Consider the following 23,833-nt stretch of genomic DNA (forward strand, 5'->3'; position numbering starts at 1 on the left):
GTCATACAGTGATAGATAGTGATAGATAGTGATAGATAGTGAGAGGTAGAGAGATAGAGAGATTTGTGTCTGCTACCCCCCCTTTTTGGGGGTGCAGGGGTTTAATTTTATATATATAACTGTCAGTGCTGCTGCTGCAGTGTCATAGAGTGATAGATAGTGATAGATAGTGAGAGATAGAGAGATAGAGAGAGATAGTGACAGAGAGTGATAGAGAGTGTATATTTTGTGTCTGCTACCCCCCCTTTTTGGGGGTGCAGGGTTTTTTTTATACATATAACTGTCAACTGTCAATAACTGCTGCTGCTGCAGTGTCCTAGAGTGATAGATAGTGAGAGATAGTGAGAGATAGAGAGATAGAGAGAGATAGTGACAGAGAGTGATAGAGAGTGTATATTTTGTGTCTGCTACCCCCCCTTTTGTGCTGATCAGTATAACTGTGCTGATCAGCAACTTTTTGGGGGCGCAGGGTTTTTTTTTTTTATATATATACCTGTCAGTTGCTGCCAGTTGCACTGTCAGTTGCACCAAAGGTTGTGCACCTGCTGCCCCTCACTGGTAATCAGTGTTGCATCACTGATCACCTTTTTTGTTTTTGTGTGGTCTTTTTTAAATTTTTTTTTTACACACACTGTGATTTTGTGGGTGTCCTGTGGCCACTGTGCGCTGATCAGTGACGTACATCACTGATCAGCTTTTTCGGCACAGGGTTGATCTATTTTATTTTTTTTTTGATCAAATTCCTGTTGCCTTTGAGCGCTGTTCAGTGACGGACGTTACTGACCAACATCTGGTTCAATTTTTGGCGCAGGACCTTTTTTTTTGTTTTTTTAACCCCTTCAATTTTTTTTTTTTTAACCCCTTCAATTTTTTTTTTTTTGTATAAAGTATTTTTTTTTTTTCTGCACTACATACACACTACACACTACATACCCCCCGGGTTGAAATAAAGTTTGTACCCCCCCCTACACTATACACGTGTTGAAACATTTCACTACCAGTAACACAAAAATAAAAATGGCATCCCAAATGTCATCCCAAATGTCATCCCAAATGTCATCCCAGTCATCCAGAAGAATGTATTCAGTGGAGGAGGCATATGCCATGCTTGCCTCTGACTCTGACACAGCCAGTGATGCAAGCGGGGAATTTGAAGGATTCGTCTTAAGCTCCTCTTCCTCCTCTGGTGATGAGGGACCCCCTCAAAGACGCCCCCGTAGAGCAGCTGAGACCCCCCCCCAATAATTGATCTCGTATGGACCCCACCACCAGACAATTTTGAGCCCCAGGTTCCTGAGTTTTTGGCCATGCCAGGAATCCAATTTGATTCCACAGGTCTCAGGGAAATTGACTTTTTCAAATTATTTTTCTTTGATGATTTTATAAATTTAATGGTGGACCAAACTAATTTATATGCCCAGCAGTTTATTGCTCAAAACCCCACGTCATCATTTGCTAGGTGGACCCCTGTAGATGCAGTAGAGATGATGACGTTTTGGGGTCTGGTGTTTCATATGGGCATAGTAAAAAAGCCAGAAATTAGGCAATATTGAAGTACAGATGTTCTGTACAGCACCCCATTTTACCGTATGGCCATGACCCAGACTCGTTTTGAGACAATTCTTAAATTTATACATTACACCGATAATGCACAGTGCCCACCCAGAGATGATCCCACCTTTGACCGGCTATTCAAAGTCAGGCCGGTCATTGATCATTTCAGTGCCAAATTTGCAGAGATGTACATCCCTGAAAAATTTATTTGCATTGACGAGTCCCTTATACATTTTAAAGGAAGGGTTAAATTCCGCCAGTACCTTCCCAGTAAGAGGGCAAGGTATGGCATAAAAATGTATAAGCTGTGTGAAAGCACCTCAGGGTACACCCACATGTTTAGGGTATATGAAGGGAAGGATTCAAGAATTGAACCGCCAGAATGCCCCCCCTCCCTCGTAGGTGTTAGTGGAAAAATTGTCTGGGATTTAGTGCACCCCTTCCTGGATAAAGGTTATCACCTCTATGTGGATAACTTTTACACTAGCATCCCCCTGTTTAAGGCCCTTGGTTCAAGAGGTACAGCAGCTTGCGGTACTGTGCGCAAGAACCAAAGAGGCCTCCCAAAAACGCACATTGCCCAAGTAATGAGAAGGGGTGAAAGCAGGGGAATATGCACCGAAAATATGTTGTTGGTCAAATATAAGGACAAGAGGGATGTCCTTATACTGACAACAATTCACGGAGACAGTACCACCTCCATCCCTGTACGAGGTACCAGTACCCACACCTCAAAACCTAATTGTATCCTGGATTACAATAGGTACATGGGCGGAGTGGATCTTTCAGATCAGGTACTGAAGCCGTACAGTGCCCTGCGGAAAACAAAAATCTGGTACAAGAAGGTGGCCGTGTATATCATCCAGATGGCACTGTATAACGCTTACGTGCTATTCCGTTCTACCGGCCAGAGGGGGACATTTATGCACTTTCAAGAGGAAGTCATAAAGGGCCTAATATTTGGGAACCAGCAGGCAGAGGGCCCCAGTACTTCTAGTACTGGCCCCCGTATTGTACCAGGGCAGCATTTTCCTGATGAAATCCCCTCCACTGGAAAAAAGGGCAGGACACAAAAAAGGTGCAAAGTTTGCTATAAAAAGGGAATAAGAAAGCAAACTATTTTCCAGTGTGACACTTGCCCCGACAAACCCGGCCTATGTATAAAGGAGTGTTTTAAAATATACCACACATCTATGGATTATTAGGTTCATAATTTCACCGTGCTTCGGGGGTCTTGCTAATGCCACATAGCACCCACCATTCATTCCACCAGAATCTGAGCCGCAAAATCCAAAAATCACTCCTTCCCTTCTGAGTCCTGCCATGCACCCAACTGATATTTTTTGGTCACATGTGAGGCATTGCCGTACTCGGGAGAAATTGGGGCACAGATTTTGGGGTGCTTTGTCTCCTTCATTCCTTCTGAAAATGAAAAATTTTGAGCCAGAACTGCATTTTTGTGTAAAAAATGTAATTTTTCATTTTCACTGCCCACTTGTATCAAAATTGGTGAAACCCCTGGGGGTTTGAAATGTACACTATACCCCTAGATGAATTCCCTGAGGGGTGTAGTTTGCAAAATGGGGTCACTTGTGGGGGGGTTCCACTGTATTGGTGCTTTGGGGGTCTTGCTAATGCGACATAGCACCCACCATCATTCCACCAGAATTTGTGCTGCAAAATCCAAATATCACTCCTTCCCTTCTGAGTCCTGCCACTTTTTGGTCACACATGAGGCATTGCCGTACTCGGGAGAAATTGGGGCACAGATTTTGGGGTGCTTTGTCTCCTTCATTCCTTCTGAAAATGAAAAATTTTGAGCCAGAACTGCATTTTTGTGTAAAAAAATGTAATTTTTCATTTTCACTGCCCACTTGTATCAAAATTGGTGAAACCCCTGGGGGTTTGAAATGTACACTATACCCCTAGATGAATTCCCTGAGGGGTGTACTTTGCAAAATGGGGTGACTTGTGGGGGGGTTCCACTGTATTGGTGCAACATAGCACCCACCATTCATTCCACCAAAATCTGAGCCGCAAAATCCAAAAATCACTCCTTCCCTTCTGAGTCCTGCCATGCACCCAACTGGTATTTTTTGGTCACATGTGAGGCATTGCCGTACTCGGGAGAAATTGGGGCACAGATTTTGGGGTGCTTTTTCTCCTTCATACCTTCTGAAAATGAAAAATTTTGAGCCAGAACTGCATTTTTGTGTAAAAAAATGTAATTTTTCATTTGCACAGCCCAGTTGTATCAAAATTGGTGAAACCCCTGGGGGTTTGAAATGTACACTATACCCCTAGATGAATTCCCTGAGGGGTGTACTTTGCAAAATGGGGTGACTTGTGGGGGGGTTCCACTGTATTGGTGCTTGGGGGGTCTTGCTAATGCGACATAGCACCCACCAAAATTCCACCAGAATCTGAGCTGCAAAATCCAAAAATCACTCCTTCCCTTCTGAGTCCTGCCATGCACCCAAATGGTATTTTTTGGTCACATGTGAGGCATTGCCGTACTCGGGAGAAACTGGGGCACAGATTTTGGGGTGCTTTGTCTCCTTCATACCTTCTGAAAATGAAAAATTTTGAGCCAGAACTGCATTTTTGTGTAAAAAAAATGTAATTTTTCATTTGCACAGCCCAGTTGTATCAAAATTGGTGAAACCCCTGGGGGTTTGAAATGTACACTATACCCCTAGATGAATTCCCTAAGGGGTGTAGTTTGCAAAATGGGGTCACTTGTGGGGGGGTTCCACTGTATTGGTGCTTGGGGGGTCTTGCTAATGCGACATAGCACCCACCAAAATTCCACCAGAATCTGAGCTGCAAAATCCAAAAATCACTCCTTCCCTTCTGAGTCCTGCCATGCACCCAAATGGTATTTTTTGGTCACATGTGAGGCATTGCCGTACTCGGGAGAAATTGGGGCACAGATTTTGGGGTGCTTTGTCTCCTTCATACCTTCTGAAAATGAAAAATTTTGAGCCAGAACTGCATTTTTGTGTAAAAAAATGTATTTTTTCATTTTCACTGCCCACTTGTATCAAAATTGGTGAAACCCCTGGGGGTTTGAAATGTACACTATACCCCTAGATGAATTCCCTGAGGGGTGTACTTTGCAAAATGGGGTGACTTGTGGGGGGGTTCCACTGTATTGGTGCTTGGGGGGTCTTGCTAATGCGACATAGCACCCACCAAAATTCCACCAGAATCTGAGCTGCAAAATCCAAAAATCACTCCTTCCCTTCTGAGTCCTGCCATGCACCCAAATGGTATTTTTTGGTCACATGTGAGGCATTGCCGTACTCGGGAGAAATTGGGGCACAGATTTTGGGGTGCTTTGTCTCCTTCATACCTTCTGAAAATGAAAAATTTTGAGCCAGAACTGCATTTTTGTGTAAAAAAATGTATTTTTTCATTTTCACTGCCCACTTGTATCAAAATTGGTGAAACCCCTGGGGGTTTGAAATGTACACTATACCCCTAGATGAATTCCCTGAGGGGTGTACTTTGCAAAATGGGGTGACTTGTGGGGGGGTTCCACTGTATTGGTGCAACATAGCACCCACCATTCATTCCACCAAAATCTGTGCTGCAAAATCCAAAAATCACTCCTTCCCTTCTGAGTCCTGCCATGCACCCAACTGGTATTTTTTGGTCACATGTGAGGCATTGCCGTACTCGGGAGAAATTGGGGCACAGATTTTGGGGTGCTTTTTCTCCTTCATACCTTCTGAAAATGAAAAATTTTGAGCCAGAACTGCATTTTTGTGTAAAAAAATGTATGTTTTCATTTTCACTGCCCAGTTGTATCAAAATTGGTGAAACCCCTGGGGGTTTGAAATGTACACTATACCCCTAGATGAATTCCCTGAGGGGTGTACTTTGCAAAATGGGGTGACTTGTTGGGGGGTTCCACTGTATTGGTGCTTGGGGGGTCTTGCTAATGCGACATAGCACCCACCAAAATTCCACCAGAATCTGAGCTGCAAAATCCAAAAATCACTCCTTCCCTTCTGAGTCCTGCCATGCACCCAAATGGTATTTTTTGGTCACATGTGAGGCATTGCCGTACTCGGGAGAAATTGGGGCACAGATTTTGGGGTGCTTTGTCTCCTTCATACCTTCTGAAAATGAAAAATTTTGAGCCAGAACTGCATTTTTGTGTAAAAAATTTAATTTTTCATTTTCACTGCCCAGTTGTATCAAAATTGGTGAAACCCCTGGGGGTTTGAAATGTACACTATACCCCTAGATGAATTCCCTGAGGGGTGTAGTTTGCAAAATGGGGTCACTTGTGGGGGGGTTCCTAACTTTTAGCATCTTATGGTGCCTAGAAACCTACATGGTGCCTAAAAAATAATCTCATAAAAAGGAGGCTCCAAAATCAAGTAGGTGCTCCTTCTATTATGAAGCCTGTGGTTTGGTCACCGTGCACACTAGGGCCACATATAGGATATTTATGAAAACCAAAGAATTGGGGGAATCAATTTTTAGTCACATTTCTCTAGTAAAATGTACTGTGTTCCTTAGAAAAATGTATTAAAATTGCAAATCTGCAAAAAAAATGAAATTTTGAAATTTCACCTACACTTTGTTTTAATTCCTGTGAAACACCTAAAGGGTTAACAAACTTCCAAAATGCTGTTTTGAATACTGTGAGGGGTGCAGTTTTTGAAATGGTATCATTTATGGGGGTGTCTCACATACAAGTCCCTCAAAGTCACATCAGAACTGAACTGGTCCCTAAAAAAATCAGTGTTTGAAATTTTCTTGAAAATTTGAGAATTTGCTATTCATATTGTAAGCCTCCTAGTGTCCAAAAAAATGAAAAGGAAGTTGAAATAATGATGGAAACATAAAGTAGACATATGGTCTATGTTAGTTATTAACTATTTTGAGTGGTATGATTATTTGTCTCACAAGCAGAAAATTTAACATTTTGCAAATTGCTAAATTTTCCATTTTTTCACGATATTTTGGTATTTTTCACAAAAAAACACAGACTGTATCGACCCAAATTTACCACTAATTTGAAGTACAATGTGTCACGAAAAAACAATCTCAAAATCACTGGGATAAGTAAAAGCAAAAAAAAGTTATCCCCACTTAAGTGAGACATGTCAGATTTGAAAAAAAGGGCTCTGTCAGGAACGCAAAAACTGGCTCTGTCAGGAAGGGGTTAAATGACAAATCAGTGTATAAATTGTTAAATTGTAAAGGAGAGAAGAGAGCGCGGGCAGTCTTGTATTGTCCACCTATACAGTTGGAATTGTCTCATATTAAGTAAATTGATCATTATAAAGGCCAGTGGGTCTCTTTAAGCATTTGGAATATACGGATAAATTCCTGACCAAACCTGAATATGAAAAATACTGATCCCATGGAATGCCTTGTTGGCGTCACAGCTGACTACAATATTATGTATGGCTTAGTTTGGTAGGTGTGTGTCATAACTGCAATGAGAGGACAGGTATTTAAATAGATTTTCTGCTGGTAAGAAAGCCAGTCTGGGAAGGATGAGGCTTGACATTATAAGCTGTGTATAACATGCTGAAGACCATACCAAAGTCAGAAAGACCCACAAACAAATAGCAGCTGAAGACATTTGCAGTAAAGGCCTGGCAAAACATTATAAAAGAGGAAACCCAGTATTTGGTGATGTCCATGGGTTTTAGATGTCAGGCAGTCATTGCCTGCAAAGGATTTTTGACAGGCAGGCAAATCAAAATCTGCAATAACCAACCACGGTTTTGGGTGCATCCTGGGTCCTATGTTTTTTAACATGAAAATGGGGTACTTTATTTACACAAAAAAAACCATGGGTTTAATTGAATAGCCCATAGAAAAACAGTGGCAACAATTGTGATACTTCATTTTTTTGTGTTTCATCCAAAAAAAAATTCAGGGACAATTGAATACCCTCTCCCCCCAAAGTAATACAATTAAAATTTTATTTAGGCTTAAGTTAATTTGGCAAATTACATTTGATCTTCTGAAAACATGGGCCTGTTCATAAACATGGTTGTAATTCCTAAATGTTTCCTAAATGATTCATATAATAATTTTGTTAAAGCTCATTGCCCCTCATTAACCCCTTGAGTGGTGAGTTTTGCTGGGGCAGGACAAATATACCAGGGCAGGTTTGTCCTGCCCCAGCAAAACTCACCACAGATCGTCGAAAGCCACCAGCCCCCCCTCACCTTCGCTCCGGTGTTAGTACACCGGTGCTCCCCTACCGCCACTGCCTCCTGTCAGTGATCACACAGGCGGCAGGCTCGGGGATGTTTTGCAGCAGCTCGGGAGGACTCGGGTGCCTGAACTCTCCCGAGTCCCCCCGAGCCGCCCCGAATATCCCAAGCCTGCTGCCTGTCAATTACTAGTACTAATGGCGGCGGGGGCAGGGGAGCTCCGGCATATAATCGCCGGAGCTGAGAGTTGAGGGGACAGCAGAGCCGCCACTGGGGGGGGTGCCCGGACAGGTGATGCGCCAGTGGTGCACACCTGTACACCACTGGAGCACACCTTCATTTTAGTGGTATACCTGGAAATTTTCCGGGACAGCCGCTACGGCAGCGCAGCTGAGCCCAGAGAATTTCCGGCCATACCACTCAAGTGGTTAAAGCTTAAAGTCTGATCTTCACTTGCATCTCCAGTGTTTAATTCCAAATCAATTGTGGTGGATTACAGAGCCAAAATACAGTCAGGTCCATAAATATTGGGACATTGACACAATTCTCATATTTTGGGCTCTATACACCACCTCAATGGATTTTAAATGAACCAAACAAGATGTGCTTTAACTGCAGACTTTCAGCTTTAATTTGAAGGTATTTACATACAAATCAGGTGAACAGTGTAGGATTTACAACAGTCATGGGTCATGCAGTTGACCTATGAAGCTGCAAGTGATCCGATGCGGGATGCGGTCATTTGGACTACAGCATGATGGTCGACACCATTAGGTCGACATGGTTCTAGGTCGAAAGGTCATTAGTTCGTCAGTGTCTAGGTCAACAGTCAAAAGGTCGACATGGGGTTTTTCCATGTTTTTTGAGCCGACGTGCCAACAGGTGGTATTTCATGCCCTACCATCCACTAGGGTTTGGTGGGAGAATAAAATAATGTGCATTGCATAAAGTGCGAGGCACCGTGCCCGAAGCATGGCGAGGGGATGCAATGCACTTTAAACTGTGTCCATGTCGACTGTGTTGGCTTTTGGGTAAAAAAACAGTGAAAAACCCCATGTCGACCTTTTGACTGTCGAACTAATGACCTGTCGAACTAATGACCTTTCCACCTAGAACCTTGTCGACCTTTTCCCATGTTGACCTACTGGTGTCGACCTAATGATTGTCTACCATCATGCTGTAGACCAGATGATCCAACTTTCTGCTGCAATACTATATTTGAACATCGCTGCTGTTTCCTTTATAGGCAGCACCCTCCAACCTAATCTCAGTCAGGCCCATTGTCTAAATAGGTCACCAGAAGAGTCGTTTAGCTACAAAATTATCTGAATTTTTACAGACACAACAAGATAATGGCTCATATATTACTTCATTAAAACTTTATGTCCCAGACATAAATTTTATGATGACTATTTTGGCTCTTGGATTTATATGTAATGGAATCCAATTAGTTTGAGTTCCTTGAGGTTGCCATATATTAAATTAAACCCATTTACGCCTATAAATCAAATAGTTGAACCACATTATTGTGACAATACTTTATATTAATGAGCACATGTCAGGATATAAATAGAAGGCATGTTTTAAACTATATTGCTGGAATGAGGTGGTTTTTTTAGGTTTTATTTTTAACATACTAGTACTGATACGGTTTAACATTTAATCCAACAATGTTCAAGGGAATTTGCCAACACAATTTTTTATATATGCTTTTTAATGTTTTTTTTTTTTTTCATTTTTTGTATCCAGTGAAGAAGTGTAGTCAAGATGTCATAAATGCAAGTGTTTAGTAGTGTCATAGCGTTCTATTGCAATAATTATGAAACATTGTATATGACTGAAAAAGTCACACTACAATGGAAAAATCCTGAAACCGATTACAAACTGGTTATATCTTGTATAAAAATATGAACAATTTTATGGTGAGGATTAGATTTAGTTAATTGGAAGGACCAGATTTTTACAGCAGGAAGATGAGCAAAGACATTCACCTGATCAATTTACTCCTGAATTCGAGTGGAGAAAGCAAACTCCAATTTATGTAGAAATATGAGCCCAGTATATGTTTCCTGACAATCCGTGCCACGCACATACTATACCATTTGTCTTGAATGTACATGTTGAACCACATTTCGGTGTCCATAAAGGAGACCTTGGCGTTTATTCATCAAAAGTTAGTTTTTCAAAACATCGATTTTCAGTGGTTTTGCTGCCGGACTAAAGGCAATAAGGAGCGTGTTTGTGTAAAAAGACTGCCACTTTAAACTGCTGATAGATATAGAAATATGCTTCTATGTTTATCCATATACTCGTCTACTAATCAATAGCAGACATCAGTGTTTGACTGAGTATCATATATATTTTATAATTAATTTGAACTAAATGTGGGACTTTCCCCTGCTAAATCTGTCAGGCTCTGCATCACATTGTTCATTCAATTCAATTATATCCATGAACATTTTGTACTTGTATAAATGATCAAAGACGACCACATTTCCAGGATTTTGTAGGGTAACTGGTCAATGAACATTGAATGAAATAAATGATCAATCTGAATTAAGATTCCCCAATGCTGAGATTTGCATTCCATACAGCAAACATTAGCAGACAGCGGTGCTCAACGATCCTGCTCCAGTTTCGTATGCTTAACTACTTGAAAAGCTGTTTTCCTTTGAGGGGACTTGGATACTGTGGAACAAAAGGTATTGCATAATGGGCACTGCTCTCTGAGGGCATGAGTCTGAAGTAAAATAAATCCATCTGCGTGGAGTTCTACAAACATAATCCAGCAGATTACATTGGAATGAACAGTGTGCGCTCATACTGACAGAGGTAGTTTTGATGCTATGTCAGTGACCAAAACTTCTGCAGCATACATTTTATTTTTCTTCCGTGCTACATCAAATCTTCAGTGGAGAAGTACATTTTGTACTCTTACTCAAATTACCCTATGAAATGCAAGACATACATGCCTGTGAGCAATATAATTTACATTTGTTTCTGTTGGCATTTCATCGTTGCACACATGGCTTTTTATTTAATAGAACCATAGGGCATTTTTTTTTCTTTTTTTGCAATAATATATATATATATTTTTATCTATGGAACTTGTACGTACTGCTGTATACTTTACTTGATTTGTTTATTTTTCTGTTGCATCATGATTTTTACTAAAAATTAGACAGTGACACACATGTGGTTTACCATGCTGGTTATGCACTATCCACCTCGGCCATTGATTATTTGATTGTATATTCCTCATCTGCTCCCCAACCCACTCTCGACTGCAACCAATTTTGTCTGATAACTCAATGCTAAAGGTGTTTGCAGCTGGTCTTTGCTTGTTATACTTGGTGAAACCATTCATCTGTATATATGAGGGTCAACCATGATATTTATATTAATTATAGTGGCAGGAGTGCATATTCTTTCATCCTGTCCATAAGCACTCATCTGCACCAGGGGTCAGTCCACTTTGCAGGGCTTCAAGAGTTCTTCTCTGCCTTAAGCTGCCCATACATGCTGCTAAGCGTGCTGAGCCGATGTGTGCTTTGAGGTGCGCGCTCCCGCGCACCTCATCGCACAGTACAAAAAGTATGTGCTTGCACATACTTTTTGTACTTAGGTTTCATCAAATTGCATCGCATTTATGCACAACGCATGCACATGCAATGCAATGTGATCCCTGCTATTGCAGCCCACAACGCACGCCCACATCGGGACGTGTATGGGCTGCTTTAGAGCTAAAATAGATTAAAGTAGATTTGAAGCCAAAATTCAGGTGTGCAGCCTGAATCTTTGTCAGTCAGAGCTCCGTTGTGGTTCTTGGCTTTCTGGTAAAATGCTTCACTTAAGGTTTATTAGACCATTTCTAGAACTGGAGTGGTTTATCTCTGGTCTCTACATTTAGACAGTGCTACAATGTGCCCCCAGATGTGGGATTTGTGATTTCTCTAGGGGTGTGCACACGGTGCAATGTACTTTCTATTCAATCCAGATTCGATTGCATGGCACGATGTACACATTTACTATTGTAAAGCGCAACGGAATCTGCTGCGCTATATAAGAAACTGTAAATAAAATAAATAAATTTGATTTAGACTATATATTACAAATCTTTACTATATAGTCTTGCCTTCACAGTCTATTTTTATAATCTATTTCAATGTCACAGGGCCATGCATCGGTATCTAATCGATATCATTCGATTTCCATTTGCTTTTGATTAGATTTTGCTTATTCAGATGAGATGGAGCCCTCCTCATTTAGCCTGTTAATTGGATTAAGTGAGTAATAGGATTACTATGCTAATCCTCTATTGTATTGTTCTATGTATTGAATTGCTGCTGAGAACAAAAGGATAGCCATGGTGAGCCACGACCTAAGGAACAAAGTTGACAGGGGCTCCAACTGTATAAGCAAAATCGATAAGAAAAATAGGCAAATCTAACCATGTGTATGCGTTATCTGTATTCAGGGACAGGTGTGATTATAGAATATCTACATCTAGAACATTTACATGTTCTATGTAGATATTCATTTCGTTGACCCCATATGGTCGACCTGCATTAGGTCAACAGCATCAAAATTTAAATTAGTAGAAAGTAAATATTGGATAAAGTCCACGGGTGCAAAATGTCACACAAAAGTTTTGGCACAAGTTTTTTGGGGGTGTCATTTTGTATGCCTAAATATATTAAAGCATAATCAGTGGAAACTGCTGCACCTTTGACGAAAGGTGGCTAACGCTTTGCCATACAGTAAGTTACCTTTCCCATGTGGATAGTAAATGCAAAAGTTGGGAAAACATGATAAACCCCAAAAAACTTGGAGACAATTATCATGTTGACCCTTTTCGGCCATTTTGACCTTTTCTACCTCTCAACCTTAAATGCAATCTCTCTTTTACCTGTCAAACTTTTGACCTAAACATTGGAACACGTTAGAAAGAGCTTCCCAAAATTTATTTACAGTAATCATGTTTGCTTTTTGGATAAAAAAAAGGAGTAAAAACATGCAGTATTCCCATTTATGGCCATTTTCCTAATAACCTCAGTTAATTAGTGTGGCTAATTAGTGCTCTGGAGCTATCCTATTAGCCCTGATCTCTGACACATATTGGGGGTTTTGCAAATAATGCTACAGCTCTCTCTCTGGCAACACTGGGGTACAGTCAAACTGATGCCAGAGATTTAAGAGACGATTACGATAAATTTTGCGCTCTTTTTCATGAATATGCAATGCTTATTTTTTAAGTGGCTCTAGTTTTTTTTAGATCTACATATGTCTCCTCCCAGAGAGAGTGAGGTTCTATGAATGTGTTGTGTATCTCAAACATGACCACCAGCTACAGTATGTCATCACAACTAAGATGTTGCTATTGTTGAAAGAAGGTAGTTGCTAAAAAAGCTAAATCAAATCGATTATGTTAAGTAAAGCGGCCTAAACTAGTACTTTATAGGGAGGAAATAATTGAATATTATAATTGTTCATTAATTTGAAAACTTGAGCCAATTTCAACCAGAATCATCCCCCTGCTTTCGATCCTATATGTAAGTAGTGAGTCATTGAAAAAATATTAAGTTGTATTTTCGGTGCTACTTATTTTAATTTACAAAATCTATTTGTCCGCACTGTATATTTGTCGTGCACACACCGTTTGTCTTCAGGCTCATTGATGTGTGGAGGTAGATCACAAAAAAATTTGTAATGTTTCTTGTTTAGACAATTAAATGAAACGTGTAAAACTTGCCTGAGGTTTTCAGACTGCCCCCGCTTTCCAAAGCATATTTTCTGCTAACATATTCTAAGAATTCTTCCCAGCGAGCAATTCATTACATAGAAATAGTCACACAATTGTCCGTCAAAATCTTTAATTAAACTGGGTGTGTCTGTGAGATAATAACCCAAAGGCGGATATTGATTGTGCATTTCACAGCTAACCTCTTGCACCACTGGAATTCCTTAAAAGCTTGGTTGTCACAATCAGAAGTTTATTCCGTCGCCTGTAAGAGGAAATACTTTTGTGCAAATTCTCTACTATTGTAAGAAAAAATGTCCTGAGCATTTTATCCTGGTTTTCCCCTGCATGCTTTTAAAAGGAAAACATAGCTTTGATCCATGCTATTCTGCTTTTTAAATAGGTTTTATTCCTTACTATAGTATCAGATGACTTTAATTTACTGGCTTGCTAGTAAATACGTTCATTGCTGCGTCTCTGACTTCTTTTTTGGCCTGGAACCCAAATGCTCAGGATCCTACATACAACACAGCTTAGCTGTGGTCTGCGTTGGACATACTCAGGGTGCAGATTTGTAATTTAGTCTCGGGTTAAGGAAAATTAACATGCCACTGAAAAAGAAGGGCACAAGCGAGAAAGTGTAATGTACATAGTAATTCTAGCTTTTACGCCTTTAGACTAGTATTGAGCATGTCACTTGTGAAGTCATATCTGCCTACTTTCCCGAGGCCACTGATTTCAGGAAGCTAGAGTAGACAACCTTCCCAGATCCCATCCACTTCTGTAGTGAAATGGTTGTGGATGCGATGAATCAATTTGCTGTTTATAGCAGTGGTGGCAAGGCCAGAAGGGTTGGGATCATTTGGTCTACAGCAGGATGGTCAACAGTCATTAGGTCGACATGGGAAAAGGTCAACATGGGTCTAGGTCGACATGGTTCTAGGCCGAAAAGTCATTAGTTCGACAGATCGTTAGTTCGACAATGTCTGTCGAGAGTCAAAAGGTCGACATAAGGTTTTTCACAGTTTTTTTACCTGAATGTCAACACATGGACACAGTTTCAAGTGCACCGCACCACTGCGCTCGGCACACTATTGTATTCTCCCCCCACGCCCTAGTGGATGGTAGGGCATGAAATACTGCCTGTCGGCACATGTTGGCTCGAAAAACAGTGAAAATCCCCATGTCGACCTTTTGACTGTCGACCTAGACATTGTCGAACTAATGACCTAATGACTAATGGAAGCGCAGTCAGTCATCCCCCATTTTTTTATAGCTTTCCTGTGGAACTAACAACCTGTCGAACTAATGACTCCGACCTAGAAACATGTTGACCTTTTCCTAAGTCGACCTAGACCCATGTAGACATTTTCCCATGTCGACCTAATGACTGTCGACCATCGTGCTGTAGACCAAATGACCGTATCCCGGCCAGAGTGGTATGATTCAGGTCACCACATCTTCCTTCCATGGATCCCTCTTTCCCAGATTTCCTGAAGTGGAGTCCCAAAAAGTCAGCAATCATGGCTGCAGTATCTGGGGTTCCTGATCTTTGCCATTCAGAAGATAATCATCTTTGTGGCAGCTGTGTACTGGCTGATTCTCCTGCAGAGATGATTCTTCTAATTCTGCACTTAATACACATTACTGCTTCTCTTTCTCCACAATACAATCTATAACCTTTCTAAGGAACTGACCAGTCAGAGGTCCCTACACCGGATCAGCTGCAATGTGTAAGGAGAGAATCATTATAATTTCCGGTACTTATGTATTATCTGGGCCCCCATGTTAAATGCACCCCATTTTTTCATACACCTACTATCACAACTACGCATGGAGTTGATTTTATATAGTGTGGCGAGCGCAGCGAGCCACCGTGCCCGAAACGTGGCGAGCGGACACGGTCTCATAAGAAAAACGGGAGCCCAGATATTACATAAGTACCTAATTTCCTCTTATTATCAGCGAGTGCTTTCTCCAGAATCTCCAGAATCCTGAGCATCGTCACCTGCTATTATGACATCTGGGGGAAGGTTGTCAATTACCTGCGTGGGCAGCTCTTTATAAAGATAAAATAGCCTTATTGCAAGAGTGTAAAATAATGTACAAATGTGAGGTTTAGGGTTTGTACCTGAAGAGGTGTTATTTTTCCAATATTATAAAAATGCAACACAAAATGTCAGCAACTTGTTAGTCTTGTTCTTAATAAATAATTCACTTTATTTTCTGTAATTGAACTACCGAAATCCTTATCATGTAGAGCAGGGGTGGGGAACCTTTTTTGTGCCAAGGGCCAATTGTATGGTGGAAAAATCCTTCGGGGGCCATATGTAAAAATTCTCTTACAAATTGTCCTGCTGTCGCCGTCCCATGTTCTGGCGGCTGCCGCTGAATAGGACGGACAGTCTCTGGTTGCTGTTAATTAAGAGGAATCTCGCAAGAACTAGCAACCTCTCGCAAGAAGTTCCCTGTACTTGACTCCTGGCAAAGCTGCCGGGTGGGTAGGAGGGCCTCTCAGACCAGCTACAGGGTCCTCATACGGCCCCTGGGCCTGAGGTTCCCCACCACTGATGTAGAGAATGGGGACATCTGTGCTGCGCAGTTTTGATGGAATTATCTCCAAGGATGATTGGTTGTTTGGAATGCTCAGTATCGTATAGTATTGGTTGCTTGGTATGTAGATATAGAGATAAACTGCTCTTGTTGCTGCATGTCTGGTGTATTCAGATATTATTAAGACAGGTGTATTTTGCAAAAGCCATTTGTTTTTTAATCTGGAGTAGAACCCTCTTACACCTGCTGAATAAATAGAAATCTTTTATACAGGAGACTAGATTTGCGCACACATATATTTTAGTTGTAAACTTTCTTAATGTTTGCGAAAAAATTAAAATGCACCGAAAAAATGTTTTATTGGATGTATGTGATAACAGGAAACGAAGACTGGTCATCATGCTAGTGTGACTTTTCTACTGAAGTCTTCTCCATTTCATATATCTGCTGGATGTATTGCAATCAGCCAAATATGAATGAAAACTGCTACCTTGCGATTGCCTCTGTGTTTCTGTATGTGTGAGAGAGAAAGAGATGTAGTTTCACTCGCTGCCAACAGATGGCACTCTTTCGGAGACACACAATCAGACACTAGACAGTTGATCTGCTGAAAGGATGGGCAGACTGTGGTGAGGTCCGGAAGTGACTGGTACGTTCCACCGGCCACGTCCGGCCTCAACCGTGCAGCGTCCCCGCCCAGAAGTCGAGTTGCAGATTGGCGTGCTGGAGTCTGGAAGTGACAGGTGCGTCCTACCGCCCACTTCCGTGTATTCCAGCATCCAAGAGTCGGTAGTCAGCTGGGTACTTGTGTATTATCATGGCGCCCATCGCATATCGGAACACGATTTTTCATCACACCCGATGCACAGCGATGCTATTAAATTGTATAAGCCCCTATAGCGCAGTGAGCCCGCGAGGGGCGGCGGTATGCGTCCTCCGACCTTTTTATAACCCCACTATCCACGTCGGCGTGGAGTTGATTCCATATAGTGTGGCGAGCCACCGAACCCGAAGCGTGGCGAGCGGACGCGTATTACTTTACATGTATTCCGTGTCCCCTCGCGGGGCTCGCTGCGCTCACCACGCTTTGGGCTCGGTGGCTCGCTGCACTCGCTACACTATATAAAGTCAACTCCACGCCAACGTGGATAGTGGGGGTATGAAAAGGTCGGAGGACGTGTACCGCTGCCCCTCGCTGCGCTCGCAACGCTTCGGCTTCACGTTCATAGTGGGGGTCCATTTAACATTGTAAGCCCCCATTAGGGTGCTTATACAATTTATAATCGCATCGCATTGTATGCCATATACAATGCCATACAATTTTAACATTGTATGACATCGCGGAACATCGCATCGCATACCATCGCTTGCTTTATGGTCTGCGATTCGCGCCATGATAATACACAAGTACCGTCAGCTGGATGCTGGCGTGTTGTTGGAGACCGCCGTCCACGTGCACGGAGGATGGACCACTTCGGGGACTGATCATATGACGTAAGTTTGGCGGGTGCCTGATCACCCTGATCAAACAAGTGCCCACTTGGTGTTTTGACACAGGAGAGCACACATCTTCAGGAGCTAGTAAGGTCATATACTGGACCATATCTTCACTCCTGTGATCCACAAGGGGAATTTCTATTAAGTTATATAGTTCACTCCCTAACGTTGTTTAGGTGTAATGCACCTTAAAAAACTAAATTAGGAGACAAGATTACAATCGTTCCACTAATGGTACCTTCAAAACCAGAATGAAAATTTAACTGAGGTTGATTTCAAGTATCAATTACGGGTAATTGCCCACCACCATCTACCCTAATAAAATTAGGAATATACTCAAGTACTAATTACAGCAAAAGGCTTGAGCCTGTAATCGGACCAATATTACAACAACAAAAAAAGTTTTGTGATAAAAGATCCTTAAAGATATAAAACTATTCACTCCTGATGAAGTCTCACAAAGAGACGAAACGCGTCGGGTAACCGTTGGTAACCATTGTGATCCAAATTCTAAAGAATACACCTTTGTTACAAAGTCCTACTTCAAGAAAAAGTTTGATTTATTTTGTTTTAAATGTTTTAAATAAATGTTTTATATTTGAAAACGTTTACGTTGATTATGGTACTATAAAGCAAAGGAAAGACAGGAAGTATCCTGAAAATTGCACAGGGCGCTATATAACACTATTGGTTTGGATATATATATATATATCAGTGGTCACGGAACAGGGGTAAAGATTAAATTCCTCGGGGTAATGGATGGTTGCACTGCTGAGACACAATCTGGCATGATATGAATCTACAGTTGAGCTCATAAGTTTACATACCCTAGTAGAATTTGTGGTTTTCTGCCCATTTGTCAGAGAATATGATGATAACTCACAAACTTTTCCTTCACTCATGGTTAGTGGTTGGGTGAAGCCATTTATTGTCAGACAACTGGATTTACTCTTTTTAAATCATAATGGCAACAGAAACTACCCAAATGACCCTAATCAAAAGTTTACATACCCCAGTTCTTAATACCGTGTATTGCCCCCTTCAATGACAACTTGAAGTCTTTTGTGGTACTTGTGGATGAGGCTCTTTATTTTCTCAGATGGTAAAGCTGCCCATTCTTCTTGGCAAAAAGCCTCCAGTTCTTGTAAATTGTTGGGCTATCTTGCATGACCTGCACGTTTGAGATCTCCCCAGAGTGGCTCAATGATATTAAGGTCAGGAGACTCCTGAGATGGTCACTCCAGAACCTTCACTTTATTCTGCTGTAGCCAATGACAGGTCAACTTGGCCTTGTGTTTTGGATCATTGTCATGTTGGAACGTCCAAGTACGTCCCATGAGCAGCTTCCGGGCTGATGACTGCAAATTTTCCTCCAGTATTTTCTGATAACATGCTGCACCTCTGTGTTGCACAGTAGGAATGGTGTACCTTTCATCATAGGCCTTGTTGACTCCTCTCCAAATCTAACGTTTATGGTTGTGGCTAAAAAGTTACATTTTGGTCTCATCACTCCAAATTACTTTGTTCCAAAAGTTTTAAGGCTTGTCGCTGTGCTGTTTGGAGTATTGTAAGCAAGAGGCGACTCGACCATGTAGCCCATTTTTCTTCAAATGCCTCCTTATTGTGCATCTTGAAACAATCACACCACTTTTTTCATCTGAAGTTATTTGTGGATTTTTCTTTGCATCCCAAATAATTTTCCTGGCAGTTGTGAAATGTTTGTTGGTCTACCTGACCGTAATTTGGTTTCCAGAGAATCCCTTATTTTCCACTTCTTAATAAGAGTTGAACACTGCTGATTGGCATTCTCAATTGCTTGGATCTCTTTTTATATCTATTTACAGTTTTATACAGTTCAATTACCTTTTCCCACAGATCCTTTGACAATTCTTTTGCTTTCCCCATGACTCAGAATCCAGACACGTCAGTGCAGCACTGGATGAAAGATGCAAGGGTCTTTCAGGAGACCAGAAACTCACTGACCTTTTACAGACACACACACACACACACACACACACTAATTACAAGCAAACAGATCACAGGTGAGGATGGTTACCTTTAGTAGCCATTCAAACCAATTTCTGTCAACTTGTGTGCATGTTATCAGGCCAAAATCTTCAGGGTATGTAAACTTTTGATCAGGGTCATTTGGATAGTTTCTGTTGACATTATGATTTAAAAAGAGTAAACACAGTTGTATGACAATAAATGGCTTCACCCAACCACTAACCATGAGTGAAAGAAAAGTTTGTGAGTTATCATTTATTCTCTGACGAATGGCCAGAAAATCACAAATTCTGCTAAGGTATGTAAACTTATGAGCACAACTGTATATGCATACCCGGCTGTGTCTTGGCAGCGTGACCGTCCATAACCCCTAGGAATTTCATTTAATCTATAAAATAAATAATAAAAATAAAATGTAATTCTATATGCATGCCCGGCTGTTTGTGTTACAGTACTATAGTGTACCAGGACCTGACGCAGTGCAGTGTATCAGGCCCTTGTGTATAACACGCTTCCCTGCGTGATGCCCCGGGCTCCACCTCCAAGTCCAATCGCTTCTTCAGTAGAGTCGACTATTTGCTGCGCCATCTCAGCAGAATGCAGTCTGTACTGCTGCTGCGGTGCCGAGTTTCTCTGCCTGGTTATAGGTACCTGTCAGGGTATACCCATCTCTAGTCTAGGGGAAAAGATGTGCACAGACTGTCACTATATCATCTTGTAATACTGACACTAATAGTTGCCTGCACGTCACATTATCAATGGCTATACCCCACACAGCCTGGCAGCCATTAATGATGATTACCATGTATGGCTGTGCCAAATTTTGTATTTTTGATCATCATCAATTGCAGCCAGGCTGTGTACCGTACTAGCAGGATATATCATCACTTTCTGGGGGTACAGTTTGTATTAAAATTAAATGATTTCCTTCTTTTAAAATCAAGGGGGTAACTGCTGCTTATCTAAACATATGTTGGGGTAAAAGGTAAAAAGTTCCCTGGCCCCTGATAATAGATAATAGAAAGTCTATGAGAAGGGCATTAGTGTCCCAAACACAGGTATCTTGTTGGATTCTGGGCTGTGAAATCAAGATTCTAAGTAGCTGGTTACATTGCTATTTAGAATCTGCTATCTGTGCTTATGACTGCAATGATTATGCTGTGATCGATACAACTGTAACAAATGTATATTACCCAAAACAAGACATGTAAAGAATGCATTTTGTGCTTTTTTTTAATAATTTTAGCTTAATATATATAATCCACTAGTAGGTGTGTGCACATCTTTGGCATCTTGGTATAGACCGTGCCAACTTAATGTATAGGCACTCTGGGCAGTTGGTCAGGACGCATTGATTCTGGTGGCCTTCATGCTGTCTGCATGATGATTGGTGCTGACAGCCATTCACTCTATGTAAGCGTATAGACCAGGGCTGGGCAACACCGGCCCTCCAGATGTTGATGAACTACACATCCCAGCATGCCTTGCATCAGTTTCAGCATGGCCACATATCAAAACTAATGCAAAGCATCTTGGGATGTGTAGTTCATTAACATCTGGAGGGCCAGTGTTGCCCAGCCCTGGTATAGACAGATGCCTCAAGACCAGAGGAGGGGAAAGTTATTTTTGTTCCCGTGAATGGTTGGGTCAGGGCCCAGTGCATTTCTTTGCCCAGGGCCTACAATGCTGGCAGGGCGGCCCTGGGTATAGAGATCAGCTACTGTCCATATAGTAACTCCAGTTGCGTAGTTACTAAAATATTTATACGATATGAGAGTGCATGTGAAATATCATTAACTACAAATGTTTTGGATTCTGAACCTACACTATGCCTTTTTATATAAAATGATTGATCTGCAAGAATCATTCACTTTGCTCAATTTAGTTAGTGCTCCGAGCGCATAGTTTCTGATCATAATCCTATATGCAGATATATAGGGATCCATTTTTATATTATGAACAATGCCATGTCTTAATTTGTAGAAAATGTTTATACAAAATCTGATTAATTATTTCCATTTTGTTTTCTTGACAGTTTTGTCCTGCAAACCGTGAAGCCACATACAGTATTCCTCCCTTCCCTCCTGCTTGCGCTATTATGGACCATCAACTGGTCCAAGAGGATGAGACTGGGGCTTTACTCTGCTTGGCTGCCAGCCCCCAAAGTGAAGCAGTTGCCCATGATTTTCAGGAGCTGTCCTTGCAGTCAGTTCAGCAATTGCCCCCTCTTAAGGAACGGAAAAATGGTGAGTGTTTGGGCCACTAAAATAATGGACAACTGGTCAATATGTTGCCTATGTTATACATGAATAGGAGAATAGGGTTCTGACGATGGGTTGTTTTGTAAAAAGTGAATATTAATAGCATGTTTTTCAACTAAAAATACATTTATCTCAATGTACTTACTGTGGCATTAGAAATAATGCTCTCAAGAGACTCGTAGCAAAGCTGAAGAATATACATAAGGCCATCTAGTGCAGTCTCTTATTAATAAGTGTGTTGCCTCAGAAAAAGGCAAATTAAATTACCTAGAAGCAACTGTCAATTTATTATATCCGAGGAGAAAATATCATTGTAATCACATGCATGGCTATGGGGTAATCACGCCTCCTACTTCATGCACTGTTTCTAGCTGATAAGAGTGATGCTATTCCTTGTACATGACTTGTAGATGATAGTCCATCTACTGGATGTCTGCACATGTTCAGTGTCTTTGCCGTTACTTAGCGCCCTCAGCAGCTAATCCCACAGTCTAATACAACAGTGATAAATTCTTCCTGTGTTGGTCATGTAAATGTTATTTCTTCAGTTGCAGTAGATAGCTTATTGCTGGTATAGTCTTGGATGCAAAAAGCTGTTCTGAAAAATGTTTGCAATGTCAGTTAAAATACCTGTAGATATTTTGGTCACTTCTAAGTTACTCTCTCATATAAGCGGATCTACAATGCATGCGTGATGTGCGGTGCACACAGGCCAAGGGAACCTTACAGAGCTCTCTTCATCCGGAGCATATCTAACTGGTGCTGGCAAATGGGTCCACTGTTCTCTACGCCTTCATCTATAAAGAGTTCAGAAAGATGGTGCCACACAGTGTCACATGGAACAGAAACCTACTTTCAGAAGTAGTGTGGCATGGAGAGACATGGTTTTACCAGCATTCACAATGGAAAGCCCTTAGTTTCTTAAAATAATAAGGTCTCTGAACCCACTCAAACTATTCTGTGGTCTTCTTATGCACAAATGTTCAAAGTGTACCCCATATTTAAGATGCTTAAATAGATCTTTATAAAGCCCCATACACACTAGTAGATATACTAAAAAATCGCTCAGAAAGGGCTTGCTGAGCAATATCTTTTATTATATCTTCTTGTGTGTACCTGCATCGTTAATGAACCCCCTTTTCGGCTGAACATGCAGGTCAATTTGGCTATAAAGCCAATGCCCCACATGTTCAGCTGGTCCGGTGATGTCACTGAACGATATAGTTTAGCGATATCCTTCAGTGTGTAGTGTACACACAACATTGGCCACCCACGGCTGATTTTGCTAACTCTGGGGAAGATGTATCAATCTGCCTATAACGTTTTTTAAATAACGAGTTCCGCTTCTCCAGCACAATGTGGAGAAGCGGGCAAACGTTATAAGCAGATGTATTAACCCCCCAAAGCCGATAAGGAGAGCCATTATGCCCAGTGTGAACGGCTCTCCTTATCGGCTCCCCGCACATGCGCACTCGCGCCCCCCCCAGCTTTCTGGGCCCACAGTGGGGGATAGGACAATGCTAGCCCTGAGCTGGCAAAGAGGCCGTGATCGAATTAACGCCTGGGCCGCTGTTAATACATCGCCCCGGCCACTAAACACTGGGGGGATTGCAGGGGACAGTGTAACTCGGCGGGCTGTCACTAGCACGTTAGGTGCGCTAGTAATACATTAGGGAAATCTTAACCCCCCCCCCCCCCCTCAGTTAGCCAGCGTTAAGTGCATTTCTGCACTTAACGCTGGTTCATACATCTGACCCTCTATCGGCTGTTGCCAGTATCGTGTGGTGTATATAGGGCTTTATGGGAAAATATGAAATTATTTCCTTTGCACCTCTGCTCTGTTGTTTGCATCCCAAGACTTTTTTAGAGCTTGCTGCATCTATCTGACACTGACTGCAGCTATTTATTATTTATATGCCAAATACCTTTTGCATTCAAGATATTTACAGCTGAAAACCATTTGTACAGGTTCCTGAAACATAATTTTGGTTTAATTTTCATTTGACATCTTCCATTCACCAATTGCCTGG

The 23,833-nt window shown here is 41.5% G+C and overlaps 1 protein-coding gene across 2 annotated transcripts in view; it reads left to right on the forward strand.

The window, feature by feature from the left end:
- The window catches only part of MRTFB (myocardin related transcription factor B), a 376,317-nt gene that overhangs the window by 182,104 nt on the left and 170,380 nt on the right, over positions 1 to 23,833 (forward strand). For both annotated transcript variants that reach the window (XM_083153324.1, XM_083153322.1), the window contains one exon: positions 21,578 to 21,788. In XM_083153324.1, the coding sequence (XP_083009450.1) occupies positions 21,641 to 21,788 (148 nt within the window). In that variant the 5' untranslated portion in view covers positions 21,578 to 21,640. The remainder of the gene's footprint in view (positions 1 to 21,577; positions 21,789 to 23,833) is intronic.

Source organism: Crinia signifera, chromosome 7 (assembly GCF_055691185.1).
Source record: "Crinia signifera chromosome 7, ASM5569118v1, whole genome shotgun sequence".
In the NCBI taxonomy this organism is placed as follows: domain Eukaryota; kingdom Metazoa; phylum Chordata; class Amphibia; order Anura; family Myobatrachidae; genus Crinia; species Crinia signifera.